Source organism: Pyrus communis, chromosome 14 (assembly GCF_963583255.1).
Source record: "Pyrus communis chromosome 14, drPyrComm1.1, whole genome shotgun sequence".
NCBI lineage: Eukaryota > Viridiplantae > Streptophyta > Magnoliopsida > Rosales > Rosaceae > Pyrus > Pyrus communis.
Genome location: NC_084816.1, coordinates 8153894 through 8174461, shown reverse-complemented (window position 1 = coordinate 8174461; position 20568 = coordinate 8153894). Strand labels below are relative to the sequence as shown.

The 20568-nt window shown below is 35.2% G+C and overlaps 2 protein-coding genes across 2 annotated transcripts; both read right to left on the bottom strand.

The window, feature by feature from the left end:
• Positions 1–5977: 5977 nt before the first annotated feature.
• On the bottom strand, positions 5978–13716 carry LOC137716061 (vacuolar fusion protein MON1 homolog). The gene is made up of 14 exons (XM_068455453.1): positions 13016–13716; positions 11294–11373; positions 11079–11150; positions 10911–10950; positions 10261–10362; positions 9956–10077; positions 9235–9367; positions 9011–9102; positions 8635–8716; positions 8447–8511; positions 8006–8308; positions 7805–7896; positions 7296–7360; positions 5978–6143 (listed from the first exon to the last, which is right to left on the bottom strand). The coding sequence occupies exons 1-14, from the start codon at positions 13502–13504 to the stop codon at positions 6048–6050; spliced, it is 1833 nt and encodes a 610-aa protein (XP_068311554.1). The 5' UTR covers positions 13505–13716; the 3' UTR covers positions 5978–6047.
• A 4740-nt stretch (positions 13717–18456) lies between these two features.
• Positions 18457–19254, bottom strand: LOC137716145 (protein S40-4-like). Its single transcript, XM_068455547.1, has one exon. The coding sequence runs from the start codon at positions 19188–19190 to the stop codon at positions 18687–18689; it is 504 nt and encodes a 167-aa protein (XP_068311648.1). The 5' UTR covers positions 19191–19254; the 3' UTR covers positions 18457–18686.
• Positions 19255–20568: the final 1314 nt, after the last annotated feature.

The following is a 20568-nucleotide window of genomic DNA, read 5'->3' as shown; positions in this document are numbered from 1 at the left end:
TTTCATTGAATAACAAATCAAAATAATTGATGGTGGATAAATTCAAAGATCATTTCTATCGATTTCAAATCACAGGAACCAAAATGAGGAGTTATTCCAATTTTCAAAAACCATTTTGGATAAAATGTATTTAATTATCATTTCAAAGTTATTAAATTCCCCTTCTTTTTTTTGGTCGGTATTAAATTCCCTTTCTACATAAAGGGATTTTGAATCTTGTTTTCCACTTCGAGTTTAATGAAGGTAAGACTCACATATATTGCAAATTGTTTTAATCAACTTCGTTAATTAAGTTTTTCGTTTGATTTTTTTCCTAAGTTCGTGTTTTAAAAAAAAAATATTAAATTTCTTTTGATTTGTGAAAATATCAATGGGATTTTCTTTGTGTATTGAATTGTGAGTACAAAGCATTAAACCTATGCATTTAAACCTCATGCAGCTGCTGCATCAGTCAAAAGCATATCCAAGAGAAGAGATTCTACTACTCAGGCAACTTTAATGCCCAAATTTCTTGGCAATGGTGATACTCCTGCTGCTCATTTCTTTTGTGACACCACTAACATTGTACCTTTTGGTTTCATCTTCTTATGAGTTATAATGTTAGACTAATCATATTTTATGGTCGTAACTACTGCCCACATTGTATGATATTAGTCTTTTTAAGCCATAGTATGCAACCGGAAGACTTTATCGGGACAATTACTGGTTGTCAGGAACGCAGAGAAAATAAAATGTGCAGTTGATCATATTTAGTATGAGTTGTGCATGCTCGTTAGCCAGAGTAGCGGCTCTCCGGGGTTCCATCTAGGATCCTTGGGCAAGAGGATCGAGTTGGCCCTTAGAGCATCTCCACCAGTCATCCAATTGCAAGGGCAATTGGATTAAGTTGCCCTTCACCCAAAAAAAAACTCCTCCGGCAGTCCACAAAATGGGAGGCAATTGGATTAAAGGTAGCTACCCCAATTGTAAGGGCAGCTAGCCCTTCAACAATTGCAAAGGCTTGCTCCCTACTTGAAGCGACGTAGGTTAGGGGGGCACGTAAAACCCATATGTTCAACTCGTGGGCTGTTCACCAACTTTCCCGTTTACCCATCCACGTGGCTTTTTGTGAGCCTTTGATTTCAAAAAATAAAAACTTCAATCCAATGACTAGGATTAATCCAACTCTAAAAAATAAAATATAAATTATATAAATTACCAAAAAAATTATTTAAAAAATTTAAAAAAAAAACTTACAATGTTCACACTTTAAAAATCTTAAAAAATTCAACACACTTGCAAATTAAACGTTTAAAATTACCCAAAAATCTACGGCAATGATATGTAGGGAATAGTAACTGCACTTGCTCAAAGATAACTATTGTTTAAAGTGAAAAGTAAGAGTTTTATTACCCTTACCCTCTAATTACCATCACCCTCTATAAACTGGTAGAGATGCTCTTATTAACAACAGATGCACCATGTCCCTTCAAACTTTTAAACAAAGTACAACAAAAGAAGGAAAAATCCCTTTGTTTTAAGGACCTGGATTGTCTGCCCTCCCCATTCCATACCCTTTCCATCCCCTCCTATTTTTGTGGTCACGGTTAAGCCACATAAACATTTTATATTGATTTTTTTATAAAAATAATAAGACAAAAAACAATGGGAATATAAAATGTTAACGTAGGTTAACCGTGACCACATAAATAAGAAAGGATGAAAAATGTATGAGATAGGGAGGACAGACAATCCAGTTCCTTGTTTTAAAACCAAAAATATGTTACATATAATGTTACTCGCAGTTGTTTCGTGTCAACACCATAAAACCAACGCCTCCACGGTCGACATCGGCCAGTCAATAGTGCACTCTTTCATGCACATTATTATAATTCCCAACTCAGAGGAGCATGGAATCTCCAGCACCGATGTCGTCAAATGATCAAATTGCCCCCTAATTTTCATAAAGTTAAGTCGTTTGTCAAACTGTCCAAGGGTGTTATGGTCATGGTACACGGACAAGTAAAAGTGGGGAACAAAACAAAAACAAAAACAAAAACTTCTCTAACCTCCCGAATTGATGATGTTTGACTATAATATGAAATACCGAAAATGTCATATATATATATATATATATTTTTTTTTTTTAACAAACGATATTATCTACATTAGAAAAACGATATTATTTATATTAAGGGAATAGAAGAGTGGGTCAAGCTTCACAATGGGTCAGCGATAATAATGTGATTCAAATTCACATTTGGCAAAAATCGAACCTAAGACTACTAGACCGTAGCACTAACACTATGTTTGGATGAAGAAATTTAAAATTATTAAGGAATTTTAAAATTATGGAAATTAAAATGACGAGATTTTATTTTTTAGAATTTGTAAATTTTCTTGTTTGATTAACCTCAAAAACAATGGAATTGAATATGAATTTGTTTTATTTTTAAATTCTCAATCATAAAAATTGGAAAATGACAGATATTTACATGGAATTTAAACTTGAGAATTCGAGATGTCAATTCCAAGTTTTTTTCCGCGCAAAAATTCTAAATTTCTATATTTATGAATTCAAATAAGAGAATTTGTGCATGTTAATTTATAAATTATAACTTTAATCTAAATTTTATTATTATATTTTTTTTTTCGTCGAAACATAGTCTTCATCAAGAAAATGTCATTATACTTTTGAGGAAGGAAATTGGAAGACGTTTTTGGGGATAGCGCCCCCGGGTTCCAATTCCAAATCCCAAAATTCCAAGTTAGTCCACAAAGAAGATGGACGAGTAAATGAAAAGTTTGAAAAAGCATTCCCACTAACTTTTAAATCTTCCTGTTGTTGTTGCCGATGATGATGGAATTCAATTAGGCATTTAATGATGTGCGTAGCCTAACAGGGAGGGCACCATCTTCCAAATTTATAAAATAATTAATCTTACAAATAACAAGGGAAATGATTAATTATGGGATTCATTTCATATCGAACTTCAACGATTCGATTCGTTTATTTTATAAGTCCTGATTTATGAGTGCATTTTTGCTCACCATCATTTAGTGTAGTGTATGCTCACTACCTAATTTATCATCATTAGATGAGTTTAAATTTTGAGATTTATGCTTATCCACTACACGAATCTAGAAATTCAAACTCATCTAACGGTGATAAATAGGGTGGTGAGCATACATCACACTAAATGATGGTGAGCAAAAATGCTCCCCTTGATTTATAGATTATCACTTGAGTGAAAATTAGGTCTCTAAACTTTTTTTTTTTTTTATAGAAAAATCAATCATTGAATTATAAAAATCTGTCAATTATATCTCTAATGTTAGATTCGAAACTAATATATTCAATTTTTCATCAATTTAAGTCATACTACTTGCATGTGATACACATTGAGGGTAGATTGGTAATTTTTCATAAAGAATTAGTGTATGACTTTGGAGGATAAATTAGACGTTAGATTCGTAACCTATATAAAATATTAAGGGATTATAGGTGAAAAAAATGATGGTATTACATTCTAAAGTGTGTCAAGTGACTTAAGTTGACGAAAAATTGGATAAAATTAGCAATTGTTATGACTTTAGGAACTTATTTTACCGAAAAATTAATTCAAGGATCTAATTTTCACTAAGATGATAATTCCATGACTAAATCGGCACTTGACTATATATATGAAACCTTTAAGGGAATGGATCCTTATTTTTTTTTTTATAAAAATAGGGATTAGTTGTGGAGTTCACACCACATCAAATTTTAACGATTCAAACCGTCTATTTTTCAAGTTGCACCTCATAGATCATCCTTACAAAGTATTAGCCAAATCGAAAATGTTTAGGACATCTAATTGAGTTCAAAGAAAATAACGAATACTTTGTTATATAAGAAATAATGAAAATTTATTTTGATAATTAAATAGGCAAATGGTTTCGGATTGAATTCACAATTGAATTTTTATCAGGATGATCTATGAAACGAGACTTACAAAATAGACTATTCAGATCATATATATATATATATATATATATATATAGAATTTTGTCGCATCATGTGAAATCCGAGACGAGTTTGATCATTGATCAAAGTCAATGGAGCTTGTTTATAGGCATGCAAGAAAAGAAAAACTTGAAAATGATCATACAATGTTATAGTACTAATATCATTTGTCACTTGGAATGATATTTAAATGATCATACCATGTTGTCGTACTAATATAGAGAGTGTTTTCTTACTAGTTTTGTTGGCAGTTTTGCGCGCATAATCTTTTATGTAGTTAGGTTATGAAGTGATTGAATTTCCAATTATCAAGATCAAAGCGTTTTTTACTTTTAGAGTGATGGTTGATTTCCTTAGCTGCTTCTCATGCATGTCATGCTCACATATCAACATATATGATAGCTACTAGATTTAATCCAGAATGCCGTCTATGAAGTTTTTAGATTTTCTTAATGTTTTAAAGAAACTGCTATCGTTTCACTTTAAAAATAAAAAATTAGTAATGCCCATTTGAATTATAATTCGGGTTATACTTTACTCTTTATCAACCGGTTGGAATTGTCACACCTTTTACACTTTTTAAAATTTCTTTTGTGTCATCTACTACCAATTTTCGTTAAGCTTTCTGTGAAGTGTTAAAACTAAACAAGTGAAAAGGTAACTATTTTTTCATGGGCATAAAAAACACAACGCATGATGAAGACACCATTGCTAAAATTTTCCGTTGAAACTAAAATGATAGCTTTCAGTTTTAACACACGAAAGTTGTACTAAGTAGAGAGCTTTAGTCACGGGATCCTATCACTGCATGAGAGAGAGAGAGAGAGAGAGAGGATCTTCTGGCTAAGTATCGCAGGTCGATCAATTTTTGTCCCGCAATTGTTGGATCCAGGTCCAACATGTTAATTAACAGTATTCTTGTGAAGATTAGTTGCAAATGTTTAATTAACAAAACCCTAATCAATGATGTGAACGCAACATATGCCTCTAAGGCCTCAATCACTTGATTACATAATTTACATTACTCCCACTCAAATAAGAGAGAGAGAGAGAGAGAGAGAGAGAGAGAGAGAGAGAGAGAGAGAGAGAGAGAGAGAGAGAGAGAGAGATTCTTGGTCATTGGAGCAAGTTATGCATGGAGCACAACATTCAATAGGGTTTTGAGTTTGGATTCAAGGTGCATGATTCTGTAGCATCTCCAAAGAGGAAGAACGGTAAGGCGAAAACGATCAAATTTTTCGACCGTAACGGTGCTTCTTCGACCGTAAATATTCAGGTCTGAGGTGGAGTTCATGCCAACATGGAAAGAAGTCATTCTAACAATACACAAACTCAATGTTAAAGCCCGAGTCAAAGTTATAACATTTAGGTATATACATCGAATGAGGATCCTCTCCATATCCTCTTTGTGAGGATTCCAGTGATCCTCCAATCGTGTCCATTTATCGTCCATCGTGCGACCAATTTTTGTCAAGTACTGTTGATATTCAATATTAAATAAAAATATAAACAGACCCTAAATACATAAACTCTAGCTTCGGAAAAGAATGGCAATCAAGGATCATGAGCCTGGATACTCTAAAAAAAAAATGCCAATAATGTACCAAAAGAGCAAATATAAGAAACAAAAACACACAACGAAACAAGTACAAGATGTGCAGTGACAAATGGTGCTGATTAAGGCATTGTTCATGGCAATTTCATACGTTAAACCCTACACCCGTGAACGAAAACAAGGCTTAAAATGATCCTGAAGTGTCTTCGCAAACATCCAGCAGACCTCAATCCGGAAAAGAGAAAAACATCGACAGACAGAATGGAGCCATTTCTTACACAAAAGTTTGCGCGTGAAAAAACTTATAACCATGTGTTAAAAGGATTGTTTTTGTAACTGCTTTTACATCTGTGCGAAATGCAAACCTTTTGAAGCTGAAGCAACAACGTGGTAAGTTAAGATCAACATCGCCTGCTATTTCAAATGCGTATGACAAAAATGATAACTTGAACTTTGTTAAAGAAACAGAACTATGGTACAGGAAGTATTACAGAATATAATGGGATATCACCATGAAAAGGGGCTTGCTCCTAGCAAAAAAATCTCGTTTTCCACATCTTTCACCCACTGACAAACCCGGTTGCAAGTCTTTATTGCCAATGCCTGAAAACCAGTACGAATTTACGTTGAGAAGGCATTTAAAGAAGAAAAAATGCATCTAAAGAAAATCCAAATCAGCTACAACTTGCTTCTCCAAGAAATATTAATTATAGCCAAAACAAAAATAATGTAAGCTTAAAATCTTTTGTCAAGGAAAAAAGTCCTAAGCCCATTTCTCCCACTGGCTTGACGAGAAGTTGATTTTCCTCAATGCCTTGACATTAAAGAAAATGCACCTTGTGAAGGGCAGATTTCTGTTTGTCACATGCTAATAAGTGGATGTAACCAGCTGAATCTACCTTACCCTAAGTGATTATAATGAAATGTCGAAGTGTAACGACACATGAATGAATCACAGGGTTTGAGTTTCATGTGCATTGTAGGGCCTGTTTACTATCAGTCTTTCAGTGCTCAAGATAGCCCTGCCATTCATTTTCTTCAATTTCTTTCACTTTCATTTCACATTACCGCGGTTATTTCTTACTTTGCTACAAGTTCTTGTCTTCTAAGGTGTTCTGTTTCACTTCTCTGATTTCTCCTTGTCTATGAGCATCTCCAGTCCCACTAACTTGGTTGAGATTGCGTTAGCCTAGTGATAATATAAGCAGGGCATACAAAACGTTGATAACCTATGAGTTGATCACACTAGTGACAAGCTCTAGCATTGCCCATTTATTCTGCTGCTTAACCAGAAACACATCTCAACCCCTATCCCGCGAGATGAACACTATAATGCTCTTTGGATAAGCGATCATGCCTCATTCAGAAAAACCCTTTCTTGTCAACTCATCCCTAAATCTATATTCAGTCTAGAGAAATGGAAAAACAAAAAATTTGGATGGAAGGGCAAGGATTTGCATATATACCCCTTCACTGGGCCCACAATTTGCAATTCACTGTTTGTAGGAGAAATGAGGCAGCCAAAAAATACGCGGGAGTGGGGGGGGAATTATATTACTTAGCATAAGCTGGGACCCACGACTTTTTACTTTTTTATATTCTTGCTCTCCCTTTTGTCTAATAAAACCAAACAAGGCCGGTGGAAGTAAAAAGCATCAACCCTTTCCCTTTTATTCCCTTTGGCATATGTAAAAGTGGACAAGTATGCATAGTGGAAAGGGGTAGGAAACAATAAAACCTTAAGAATAATCGTACCTTGTCTGCAAGTGGATCAAAAGCTGCATAAAGCTCAAAGTCCTGGGTGGCCCAGCATAGTAAAACTGACAAAACAATATGATCATATAACTTCATCAGGAATGTATCATGCATGTCAACACAAAGTATGATGTGATCAAAGCAAAAGTCAACTGTGGTATCCTATATAAAAATGTAATGTGAAGCAGTAACAATGACACACACAGAGTAAAGATCAAGTTCGATTACCATAGAGTTTTTATTAATTACAGTCATAAACGTGAAGGGATCAACAAACAAATGGCTAGTTGAGAAACTATGACTTCAAAATACCTCGAGTACTGGCCATTAAATGCCGGTCGTTTGAAAAGCCAACATTAATATTCAGGTTTGAAAAATGATACAATCATGGTTAAAAAACCAAAATTTGGACGATGCAGTAATGAGAGTGCATCCACAATATTAAAAATTTTCAGTGTTTCAACTTTTCCTTTCCACATATGCATGATGCAGTATAAATTCAAAAGTACCGTAGTTCTCATCTCTTCTAAACTGGGTTTTGTGTGGCCCAATTCCTTTGTCATGCATGGAAGCATAAAGCTTCTGGTAAGCTCTGTATAATCTGCAGGAAGAAGAATTAATTATCTACCTACAACAAAAAGTGACACACGACTTCATTGTGGGAGACATTCGATTTTATGCTTAAATGTACTGTTAGATTCAGCTGTCACCTTTTCTGCTGACGAGGACTACTTATTGGCGGTGAGAACTCGGATGATACATACTGATCCAAAAATATACTCCTATATATAAAATGCCAAAGTCCAGCAGGACCGCCTACGCCAATATATGGTTCCCTGAACCTGTCAGGAGAATCTGTTTGAACTGTATGTTGAACCAAATGAGGAGAAAAAGATCCAGCACGTGGCAAAGGATCGAGAGGCAACTCCTCAACACGCATCCCACCATCTAGCATGGATCTCTGAATCTCGCTAAGTACATTTGACTTCAACAGAACCGATTCAATACGAATCCTATAAGATCACAGGAAAAATTATAAAGGGAAGAAAAAACTAGTTAATGATTTGCTATGTAACAGGATAAGAAATTGCCACATGAAGCCCTCCTACAGCACAAATATCCTTCATAATATCTATGATTCTACAACATACCTGCAATCCTTGAGATGATAAAAGGCATCTGAACTAGTAGTAAGCAACATCAAGTATGTATCAACCTGCCAGAAGAAAGTATTATCGTGTCATGATATTTTAAGTAGAAAAGGCTGACATGAGGCAAGGTATACTATATGTGTACGCAAATTTACTCAAGAAATGTCATGAACCTAAATGTCACTCACATCAAGATAACGGACATAAGCATACAAAAATGCCATGGGATTATATCTAGGCAAGCAAATTGGAGAGAAAGATTCAGATGTCCTGCATAAAGAGAAAAGGAGAATTTTATGACTATTGCACCTGAAAGTGTCCATAAATAATTATCACCCACAATTGAAACCATGTTAGCAGAAAGAAAGTACCATATGGCATTTTAGTGTTCGATTGTCCTTAAAAACTGAAAATCTTGTGATTGGAAACTGAAACAAGTACATGGGATTGGAAATTGAAACTAGTACTTAGTATTTTCTGTATCATATCGTACCAGTTTCGATTCCCATTCTCATTTAAATCACTGAAAATATGACACCAGACCTATTCAATTAATCTACTTGCCTAAATGATTCTGATGCCATGACAAAGTTGGAAAGTAGCAGCATGTCATCAGGATGAAGAGAGGCCTTTTGAGCACCAACAAGACAGATAACCTGCAATCAATTTCAAGTTGTTACATTGCAATTGCAAAAGGTTCATAGACTGTGCCACGAAATATAAATTTTTTAAAATGTCCTTAAAGAAAAGGTTTTCCCAATTATAAACAATAAGGTGGATGACAGAACCTTGTGTTTGCACATCAGTATTGCGAACAGAACACCAGAATCAGCAACATCTTGCAATATGGCACCTGCTGCTTGCCTTGTCGCATAAGCAAGGGGAAGACAAGTGTATGCATGAAGAAAAGTGGCAGGATTCCTGAAAATACAGAAAGAAGTAAATAGTATAAGCATCATCTGCTTTAGATTTTTTATTTTATTTTTTGGCCGGGGCAATGAGAATCACATTGGCAGCATATAATAACAAGAAAAATTAGGATATCAATAGTAGTAACCCAAAAAGTAAATGAGAAAGTAGCACAGCATCTAATATATATCACATTTCAAGACAACAATGACTTTGCTTATGTAAACTTCATATTGAAAAGCATAGTTTTATCAGATATGTTCTAAAAATTTTACAAAGAAAATTTAATTTGAAACTTTTATGATCTCCAGACATGTAATTTTGAAAGTGAACAATCAGTTTAAAACAGATCAGGTTTGATATGATAATAATATTGAATCAGGGAAGCAGCCCCTTCATTACATTGGATGATCTATTACTGTCTGAACTACAATATTTCATCACCAATATAACATTATCAGTAACATACTACTTGTGTTAAACACTTAAATAATAAAGACGACCACAAGTGTATACTGGATGGTTTTTCAAAACCAAAAAAGAAAAGAGAAAAAATCCATTTTCCAAATTCAGCATGCCAAGGGGAGCAGAGAAACAAACCAACTGAATGAATGGATGAGGGATGAGAAGACAGTATCTGTTCCTCCTAGCAAAGGTGTCATATCAAACTTCGGATTCTTCTCAAAACATCTATTTACTGACTTAGTAAGAATAAGTAGCATCTGCACCCACATAAAAAAAATTTAAATGAAGTGCAGTTACTAACATAAGATATTTTATTCCATTAAAAGGAAAGTACAAGCAGAATATTTTGGTTATTCAACAAATCACTAACAAAATATGACCTAACAGTCAAACATATTAATGCATAAAGACTTTTGAGGAAGGGAAGAACCCAATGCTACCTGACCATAAATAAGTTCCAATTGCACCCTCAAAGACTCGTAAGGCTCTTCTGTACAGCTGATGCATACTAAGTAAATTGGTCCCTTTACAAGAAAAATCACCTGAGCATACAAATATTTCATGCCAATTTAATTTAACTGATTCAAAAAAGATAAGACTTACAACTGTGAGTTGTATTGTACAAAGTAAAATAATGTCATTCATTCTAGACGTCCATAAAACAATAACAACTAGGCATTTTGAAGGCGATGAACATTATGTTTATATCATTAAAAGTTAAAATACATAAGTTGATGCTCAGGAATAAAACTTAACTCATTTCACATCATATAATCAAATTCAAAAAGTACAAGCCTAAGGTCCCTTGCCATATATTTTTTTTGTAGAATAACATGCAAATATCACTATGACCAAACTCTGCCGAAGATAGTGTCAGGATGGACGGCGCAGCTACAACAACTAGTTCAAAATTAAAGTTGTTTTCTGTTCGGGGGGATGGTCAATAGAATTCAAGCAAGATCATGTTAAGTTTATACAACCAGGAATATGAGAAAGTAGTTCTTTTGATCATCCTAGCAATCGCGGATTATTTATAGAAGAGATAACTTGAAGAACAAAAATTCTAAACGCATAAAGGAACAAAACAGACCTGATGCTTTCCAGCCCTAACCAATTTGACATGATCCCCACTGTAAAACAATTACGGAACCAAATCACTGGAAGTTTTTTACCTTTCATTAAAGTAAATCTGTAGACAAATAATTAATAATTAAGAAATTGGAGAAGAGAATCAACTCAGAAAGGTTAAGGTGTGTACCCATTCTCCACAAAGGAAATTATGGCTTGTAATGTTGCTGAAAATCCTGCTAGCTTGTGTTCGTCTCCATATCTGCCATTAAATAAGAAATTCAATAGAAGACAAATATATCACGACTGCAGAATATAGATAAACTGGTTTCCCTTTATTTTCCATAGAGATTATTGTAAATTTTGCACTTATTTAAAAAGATAGTTGAGGCACCTGAGACAAACCTGGAATATATTGGTTTGCCAGAGTGACTTAGTATGAAAAAGTGTTTCTTCCTCTTTCTCCATGATATGGAAGCATCATCCTGCACTTCAATTATAAATCAAACAGACCATTGCAGTTATCCTTGAAAATCACTTTTCCAGTGAAAGTAAAGCTATGTGCATGTAGCAAACTGTGGATGAATAAAAAAGACACTGAACAGCATATTATTTTCAATCAAGTTCTCTATTGAAGATCAAGGTTTAAGGACTAAATGCCACAGTAATGCGCAATATATGATCATCCTGTACTCAATACCTATTATGATGTATTATTAGTTATTGCAGAACATGCTATATGCTATTTTATGTCACTGACCATGCTAGGGAACAAAAATTGGAAAGCCATCCTTTTTTTTTTCTTTATCAAAACTTTAAGGCTTTTAGCTCTGTAACTCAACTAAGATTTCTCGTAAACAGGAATTTATATGACCATATAGACCCAAAGAGTTACAATAAATGAGTACAATAAACGTTTATCATTCAAAATCTGAATGCCTTATTCAGGTGCACAAGTACATGCAAATATCTTAAATTTGAACATTAGACAGTCTATTTACACTTATTCTAGTCAACAAGAACACCAGCAGTAGAACAATGTTCGATGCATAGCACCCCTTCAAGTAAGCCTATACCCCTTGGATATTTTGTATTATCTTAGAATCTGAATTATTGTCTAATTCGTCTTTTATTGAAGCATTTTTTACTGCAAACACAAAATTAACATCCTAGACATTGGATCGTCTGTTGATATGAAAGAAATGAAAGCTATTTCTCATGTATTGATTGAATTCCCAATAAAATGAAATTATTCAAGTCCAAGAAACACATTATTAATTTGTTATTACACCTTCCCTTCTACCTTTGGAACCGTTTCATCATTAAACAATGGTGTGAATTTTGGCATTTACATTGATATGGTTAAGGCATTGTGAAAATTCAACAAGATTGTTTGAGTAAGCACCAAATCATTCAGCAGTTAAGGGCAGTCTAAAGGTAAAAAATTTGGCAATTTTGGCTCCAACAATTAAGTGTAACTCCGTACTGTGAGTTCGTCCAAAAAGGTGCAAAACTGGCTTCATCAAAAGAAGGTATAAATACATGTCAAAAAGAAAAACATTGTCTGTCTCAATTTCAAAATATTCATTGTAACATTAGCGGTAGACTTTGGTCTATTTTATAGTAGTAGCAAGTATTCTCAGACATTATGGGACATTTCTGTGTACTTTCAGACAACAATAATGCAAAGTGTTCAATCTTAATTCTTATTTCCATTATATTTGTCTAAGACTCTAAGGCAACTAAATATTGATCACATTCTAAACGAAAATCTTTTGACATTTTGAATTTCGTGAAATACACAAAAATACAAATGAATCGACTACTTGAGCTATTTCCAATACCATTTCCGGAAGAAGTTCGTAGGGAAATTACCTAAATCTCTTCACAATTTCTCTCTCAATCACTACTGTTTATTTTGCAATACTAAATCACAATTAAAACTCTCACTTCATATTCGATGTTCAATAATGTTTAAGTTTCTAGGACAATGCTAAATCGTCGCAACAATTAAACTCTAAAACAAACACCTTGTTTGACTGACCAATACAATGATCAAGCAATTCAACCAATGCAATCAAATTTTCAGACAAATTACACAACCAAGGAGTTGTTAGAACGCAATACCTCATCGACATGCCGTTTACTGGGCACCCACGGGGTTTGCGAATCTGGAAACCTATCGACAATCTCATCTTTCCTCACTTCCGAAATCTCATCAGTTCCAGAGCCACCACTACTGGCACTACTACCTCTTTCACCCGCATACCCACTGCTGCTAGGGCTCGACGGCCCATCAATCTCCAGCTCCGAATTGGTCGTCGCCCACACAACACCACCGCCGACTCCGCCACGTGGCGAACCCTCGCTCGCCTCCTCCCCCTCAGCTAAACCAGGAGCAACCGAATTGGCCTGGACTTCCTCCTCGTCGCTTTCGATCTCCTGGTGATTGTTCTCCGCGGCCGATCCATGTGCGACGCCATTCCCGTGGCTATCGACCTCCGACAATGCGAGGGCTGCCAATTGGTCTTCGGGGGGTTTGGGAGTATGGTCAGGGTTAGGGTTTGGCTCAGAGGCTTCGTCACCGGAGGTCGAAGCTCCCGATTCGGAGGACATGGAGAACCAGAAAGGTTAGGGTATCACGGTGAGCTTTGGTGAAAGTGAGAAATTAGGGCTCCAATCGAGTGTGCTTGGAGAGAGAGAGAGAGGGGTCGAAACTAGAGAGAGAGGGGCTCGTCTACCAGTCGTTGGTTCTGTCTCTGCTCCGCTGCAAATTACTCCATTCGCAACGCGGCTCTGACCAGTAGGTGGGTGGCTCCGAAATCCGAACTGAGCCGTGCTAGTACGATACGGGCCGTTTTGTAAAGTTCGGATTTTATACTCTTGGGTTGGGGCAGGTCAAAGGAGCTTTTGGGCCAAGTCAAAGGAGCTTTTGGGCCAAGCCCAAAGCTTCTGAAAATTGTATGTTGACCGGGCTTCTCCTCACAATATGATTACACTCGACAAATCTCAGTTTCTGCACAGAATTTATTAGAAAATGAGCTCCATCTTTTGCAAATAACGTATCTCTATCATATTAACTCTATAATCGAAACTTTCAATTTCTTAATCTTCATTTGAAGATCATTTTTACAAAAAAAATTATTTGAATTGGAAATCGTTTAGTCATCAAACTGTATGAAAGAAATGGACGGTTCATCATAAATATGTTTTTTGGTAATCACACCGTTGATTTGTCTCATACATTTAAATTACTAAATGATCTTCGCTTCAAACGATTTCTGTAGAAATGACCTTCAAATGAGGATTAAGAAACTAAACTGTTCTGATTATAAAATTTACATGATGAAAATTCATTATTCAAAAGAAATAAGATATGTGTATTCCACCCATGGGGGAACGCAAGATTATTCTTATTATTTTTTAATTTTAACTATAGGGAAAACGCAAGTATTATTCTTATTATTTTTTAGTTTTAACAGTCTCTCTATCATACCTAAAAATCTTACAGGTTAACTTTTGGTAAGGCTATTGAATTTTATCAATATCTAGTTGGACACTCAAACATATATTTATTTAATTAATATTTGAAGTTTATAAAATAACATGTCAAAACTGGCTAATAAGAGCATAACTCTTGACTTATGAACATCTCAACTAAAGCGTTTCTATACATGGAAATAATTTCTCATCGTATATCTGGAATTTTATATTGCCAGATTATCTATTTGGATGTTCATACATTTTTACCAGATATCACCTTATCTAGTTCAAATTGACAGTCTAAAAAATAAAATTAAAATTAAAATAAATTGTCTCGCAACAACTCATAGCAAATTGTCTTTTAGTATGTTAGACCATTTGCCAACAAAGATTATGGGGCAGGATAACTTTAATTATAAGATTCGAGTTTCTTTAATGGTCTAGAATTATCTACCATTGATTTATTGTATTATTTTTTTTTCTTTAAAAATTGGATAACTGGTTGCAAATTATGATTATTCAATTCTTCCAAACTCGGAGTGGATATGAGAAATTTCATCCTGCCCGTGGTCATAGTTAAGCAGATTGTGTCAAACTCACCATGTTTACCAAAGCATAATATGTTGTGATCTATCAAGTATCTTTATTTAGGACCTATGTTTTAAATGCAAGGGAGACTAAATTTGGAAACAAAATTTTGCAAATTAAATGATGTGTCACCAATAAGAATGAGTACATTTATCAGCGCTTAAGTAATAAACCAATCATCAACTTCTATGTCCTTTAGTTTTCAAAAAATTTATATAAATTTAATCTCCCTAATATTACCCTTAGAAAATTACACGATTCAAGAGAATTTTCGTTAAAAATGCATCTCCTAATCCACGTGTGATCATTTGATTGAATGGTAAAATAGATTCAATAGTAGGTTTATCCTGAACTAGTATATGACACGAGTATAAAGGTTTATTTCACGTAATCACCTCGGATTAAAGATGACAACTTGTATGGTATAGGTTCATCGTTACAATGATTTCCGTGCCAATAACTAGAGGATTTATGACGAAAAAAATCTATCGACATTTTTTTATCTTATTAACATAGGACATTACGTGCGGTATACTCATATCATACTGATCTTTATCCACATTAAGAGTGAAAGACACATTATTTTTTCTAACCAAATGATTCCAACTTGGAACATAATGGAAAGGACCATATATTTCTTCCCCAAACGAAAGAGACAGGAGGGCCAGGAGGACGGGGGAACTTGAATAAAACGGGTGAGGGACTGGTATGGAATAACCCCCAAACCTGTGGTCCCACTCAAATAAAAATCAACGGTTAAGATCCTTCCAAACTTCCGTTTCGGAAAGGAAAGCCGTTGCTTAAGCCTTATTGCCATCCATTCATTTTTGCCAAGACAAGGTCGAATGTCTCTCGTTGTGGAGGTTGGCATAATGACGAAGTGGTCCTTGCTTTATTCACCAAGTATATGACGCTTGGTGTCCTTATTTGTCAATTAGTCGTTTTCATTCAAAAGCATAATTGGAATATGACAGAACTACCCATCTCAGAACATGGTTGGCATTTTCTTCACCCCTTTTTTTTTTTTTATTTTTTTTTTTTTATAATCTTTTTATTCGTTTAAAATTTTCGTTTGCGCAACAATTTGAAGTGGAAGAGGCAAGATTGAAATATCTGTGAATATGAAACTAATGAATAAATAAATAAAATGCTAAATTGCACTAACAGTTCATGTATAATGAAAAACTCAACTCCGTAATTTAGATCTAGTGAAGCTTATAAGCAAGAGTGTTGTTTATTGCATTTTCGTTCTTCTAATTTCATTTCGTCAACACCATTAGTTCATTTAAGTTGGGCTTTTTTTTTTTCCAATGAGAAGATGTGCATACGGAATTGATGAAACATTCAACTTCGTGATCAATTGAATACAGCAAAAACAGAACAAAATTACAAGAACAATGTTAAAAAAAAAAAAAAAAAAAACTACAAAGAAAACAACTAATGTTACCTTCAAAACTCAATACAAGCCAAATTAAGCCATCACATTATTATAGAACAAGGATGAATATAACACATCGCGCTCGTGTGTCTTCTAAAAATAAAAATAAAAAATTATGACACAAGCACAAACATGTCGTTACATCTACTCAAACCAATAATGCCTCCAACTTGAACCTGAACTTTCCCTCCATGCCAATCATGACTCATCTCATCTCACAAAAATAAAAATAAAAAAAATGAAAATCAGAAATCCCTCCTCCTCCTCTGGTTCTGGTTATCCTCCAGCCTACAATGCGACGAGCGAGTCGTGTACATGTAAGCTCTCGTTTCCGGTTGTAGCCGACGGTCTTCGTCGAAACCCAAATCTCATCCGATGGTCTTCGTCTACAAATCTGTGTAAAATACAATTGTTATAATTAGAAAGAAGAATACACTTGTTAAGAGTGTAAAATGAAATTTTTAGAGTGCTAATAATAATTTCCTTAATTAAAGAACTCAACACTACATAACCTTATCGAAGAAGCAACTAGAGCCTTATAAAAAAAGCATAAGATTTGTAGGAAAACAAAAACTATATATGTAATGGTGGTAGTCTACATATTACTCGATTGATTAAAAACAATTGACATCTCACCATAAGAATATTTCAAAATTAATTAAGGTTGGCTACAAGTTAAAGTATTTCAGACTAGTTTAGAATATCGTGATATAGTTTAGATTTTTCACTTTGGTAGATTAGAGCAATTTAAAATATTAATTATGTTTTCAGAATAAATAGACTGCCTTCAAATTAAAATTAATTCCTCTACAATCTGCCATGAGTATAATCCCTAAATGTAGGGATTAACATATGAAAAAAATTATTATTCATTTCCTTGAAGTATTGTGACAGTTTGATAAAAATAAAAAAGTTTTCTCGTGTTGAAAATGAAAAATTAAAGAAAAAAAACCAAAAAGAGAAGTTGTTGTGCATCATTCCTAAAAAGAGAAGGCACACATCGGTGAGGTTGTTTCCCACTCAAAATCAACAGTAAGCCCACTCTTTGAGTCTCTATAAACAGTCATCAAATTTGACGATTTCTTTGAGGTATCCGATGAGTCATTTTATATTGAGATACTTTGAGGACTTATATTCCAACCCATTGAAAACCTTATATCCTTATTTTAGGGACTGTAAGGTTGTAGAGACTTCATTTAAAGTCCCCATTATAGATGCTCTAAAAAACCTCATAGCAATTGCATTGAACAATTTCTTGTATTAGTCGTCATATGAGCATATGAGCAATTATTAACTGTTGATGGAGCCATTTAGTATTATAATCTCGTAGTTTTTTTCTTCACTTGAAAATAAAAAGTCTGAGGTTCGATTCTCGTTAAATACAAATTTGAATCACATTATTGCTAGTCCATTATGAGGCTAATTTCATCCTCTCTCTATTAGTGTAAATAATATTTTTTGTTAAGAAAAAAAAAAGAAAGAACGGCTGTATGGTGTGAAAGTAATTGTCGACAACTGCCGATGCATTTGTAAATCCCAATCGACCCAAATTGCAAACACAAACATTTTTCAACCATTTAGCTACTGATCTTCGACTCAACGACCAAAAATTTAAAAAAGAATGTGTAAAGTAAAATATGCAATATGAATAACACCGTCTAAAGAAAGATTGATGCAAATTTCAGGGACGACGACAAAACTAGAAGGGAAAAGAAAAAGGGGCTAGATTTGACACCTTTGTATTATGTGCATTATTATTATTATTATTATTTTCAGGGTACACGGGAGAAGAAGAGAGGGCATTATTTTTCAATTGCGGTCCTTCTCACCAGTTTGTAACCTCTGCTTTTTATTTCGTACCAACCCCACCAACAATCAAATAATTAAAAGAACACCCGCCAATCATTTACTTTCCATTTCGATTTACCAACTTGGCCCCGCCACCGCCACAGCCACCGTTTCTCCCCTACAATTTTCAAACTTCAAACCCAAAAATTAACCACTTTCATATCATCCGAAATAACAACCCAATTAACTTAATTAAATTAAAAAATTGGAATTTAAAGAACAAATTATGTTAATATTTAAATTTAAACCTACGAGAATTTCAGGACAATTCTCCAATTCGGGGTTACATTCGTAAAATCGATCATCTTGATCCCACAAACTAGAAGAAAAACGAGCAGAAAATTCATCAGAAATTCAAAAAAGGAAAGAAAAAAAAAATCTACCCAATAATTTCCGTACACCCCAAACCCCTATGTATTTCCTTCTTCTGAAAAATAAATATTAATCTTCGAACCCAGTTTTTTCCCAAATTGCATTTCGCACCCGACTGAGATCCCTCCCTTTCAACGTCCTCCCGACGCCTTCGTGCACCGAGAATGACGCGATTCTCGTTCTGGCCATCTGCCTCGCCAACAACTCGTGCGGCGGGATCCGCATGCCTCCCTCCACGTCGTCCTCGCCATCCGCCTCGTCGTCTTCGCTCCTCCGTTTCTCCCGGTACTCGTCTCTCAAGATCTTAGACCAGTCCGGAATGCCGACCGGCAACGACGACGGCGTGCCGCAGGTCCGGTCCGACCGGTCTCCGTAATCTCCCCTCCGGTTCTTCGACGCTGAGACGCCGCGGGAGTTCGGAACCGGTTTGCGGAACTCCGGCGAGCTGGACCTGCCGAAGTTGTAGATGTCCGACTCGTCGAGCTCGAAATCGGACGATAGGGTTTGGTGCTGGTGGTCGCTGGTGAGGTACCGGTAGTTCGGCCTAGCGTAGCAACTCTTAGTAGTCGCCATTGGGGAGGCTCAAAACGCTGCGTTTTGGTTCCAAGCTTGGGTTTTCTTCTTCTGCTAAATGAGGGCGTTTCGATTGCCTTTTATACAGGTCGGCTCGCCGCTCGGCAGAAGTGGATAAGACTGTCCTCTCTCTTCGAGTTCAATTATGGTAAAATTACGTAACTGGCCCTTCTAATATTACGGGAATTGACACGTAGGATTTTCGATTTATCCACTCGGGGTTAGGTTCAATATCTCGGGGGTGGGGCCCGGGATTATATTGCATCGCACGGTTCTGCTGGGAGAGGTTTTTATTGGACCCACTCGGAATTATGGAGTTGCGCTCGCTACGTGGCTGGATAGTAGTGGGTGGCAAATAGACAGTTCGTGTAGAGTCGTATGCTTGGTGTTTGATCCTTTTTGTTTGGCCCAAATCACGTAATAGATCTTTTGTAACTGTAAACTAGAAAAGAGACACTGGTGATATTTTTGTTTTGAATTATTTGTTTTTTTTTAACAAAAAAGAAAAGATCGCAATGGAAAAAAAACGACCAAGCCCGCCGATTTTCAAATTGTAATGTAAAAGACGCATCCTTACACCATATGCGTAAGAAATATGAGATATGTGGACTTGGACAAAAGCTTTTGTGTGTTCAACTCATGAAGTTATTCGCCAAGGTTGGAGGTCGCAAAATGGAACTAGCGAAAATACCAAAGTCTGGGGCGATAATTGGGTCCTCTTGCTTTATTCTTTTAAAGTCTTCTATCCAAAATTAAAAAAATAAATAGAAATTGTTAAAATTTATGACGTATGTAAATATGTTTTTTTTTCTTTTTTTGGCGGCCCAAATAATTATAATCATAAAGGATGTCATGATACGTACTTTAGTAATGCTTGTATCATATAAAGTTTTTTTCTTGTAATTTATGTGAAAACATTATTCATGTTCACAACTGATTTTGTTTCTTCAAACCACATAAAAAACGCATTGCCTGTTAGGAAACCTGATTTATTTTAGATGCCTGAGTTTCACATGAATCTCACCACTGCAAACAATATAACGTACATTTAAAAAAATAAAATATGGTGGATTTGATGAAAAATGTGAAGGAAAAGATGAAAAATGTGAAGAATACTACTTTGTATTTTCCGTTTTATAAAAAATAAATAAATAATAAATTTCGTAACTCGCCAAATATTTCGGCGCCGTTGGTTTCCAAGCAGTCGATGACCGCCACGTAGGGCGAGGGAATTGAAAGCGTAACGTAGAGAGATAGCGGGGGAGCGGACAAAAAGGGTGAGAGAGGGGCAGTATGGTAAATGCGGGTTTGTCGTAAGACGAGAACAAAACAAAAGTACAATGCGTCTCGCGCTGGGAGTCACAAGTTTTGTCGCGAC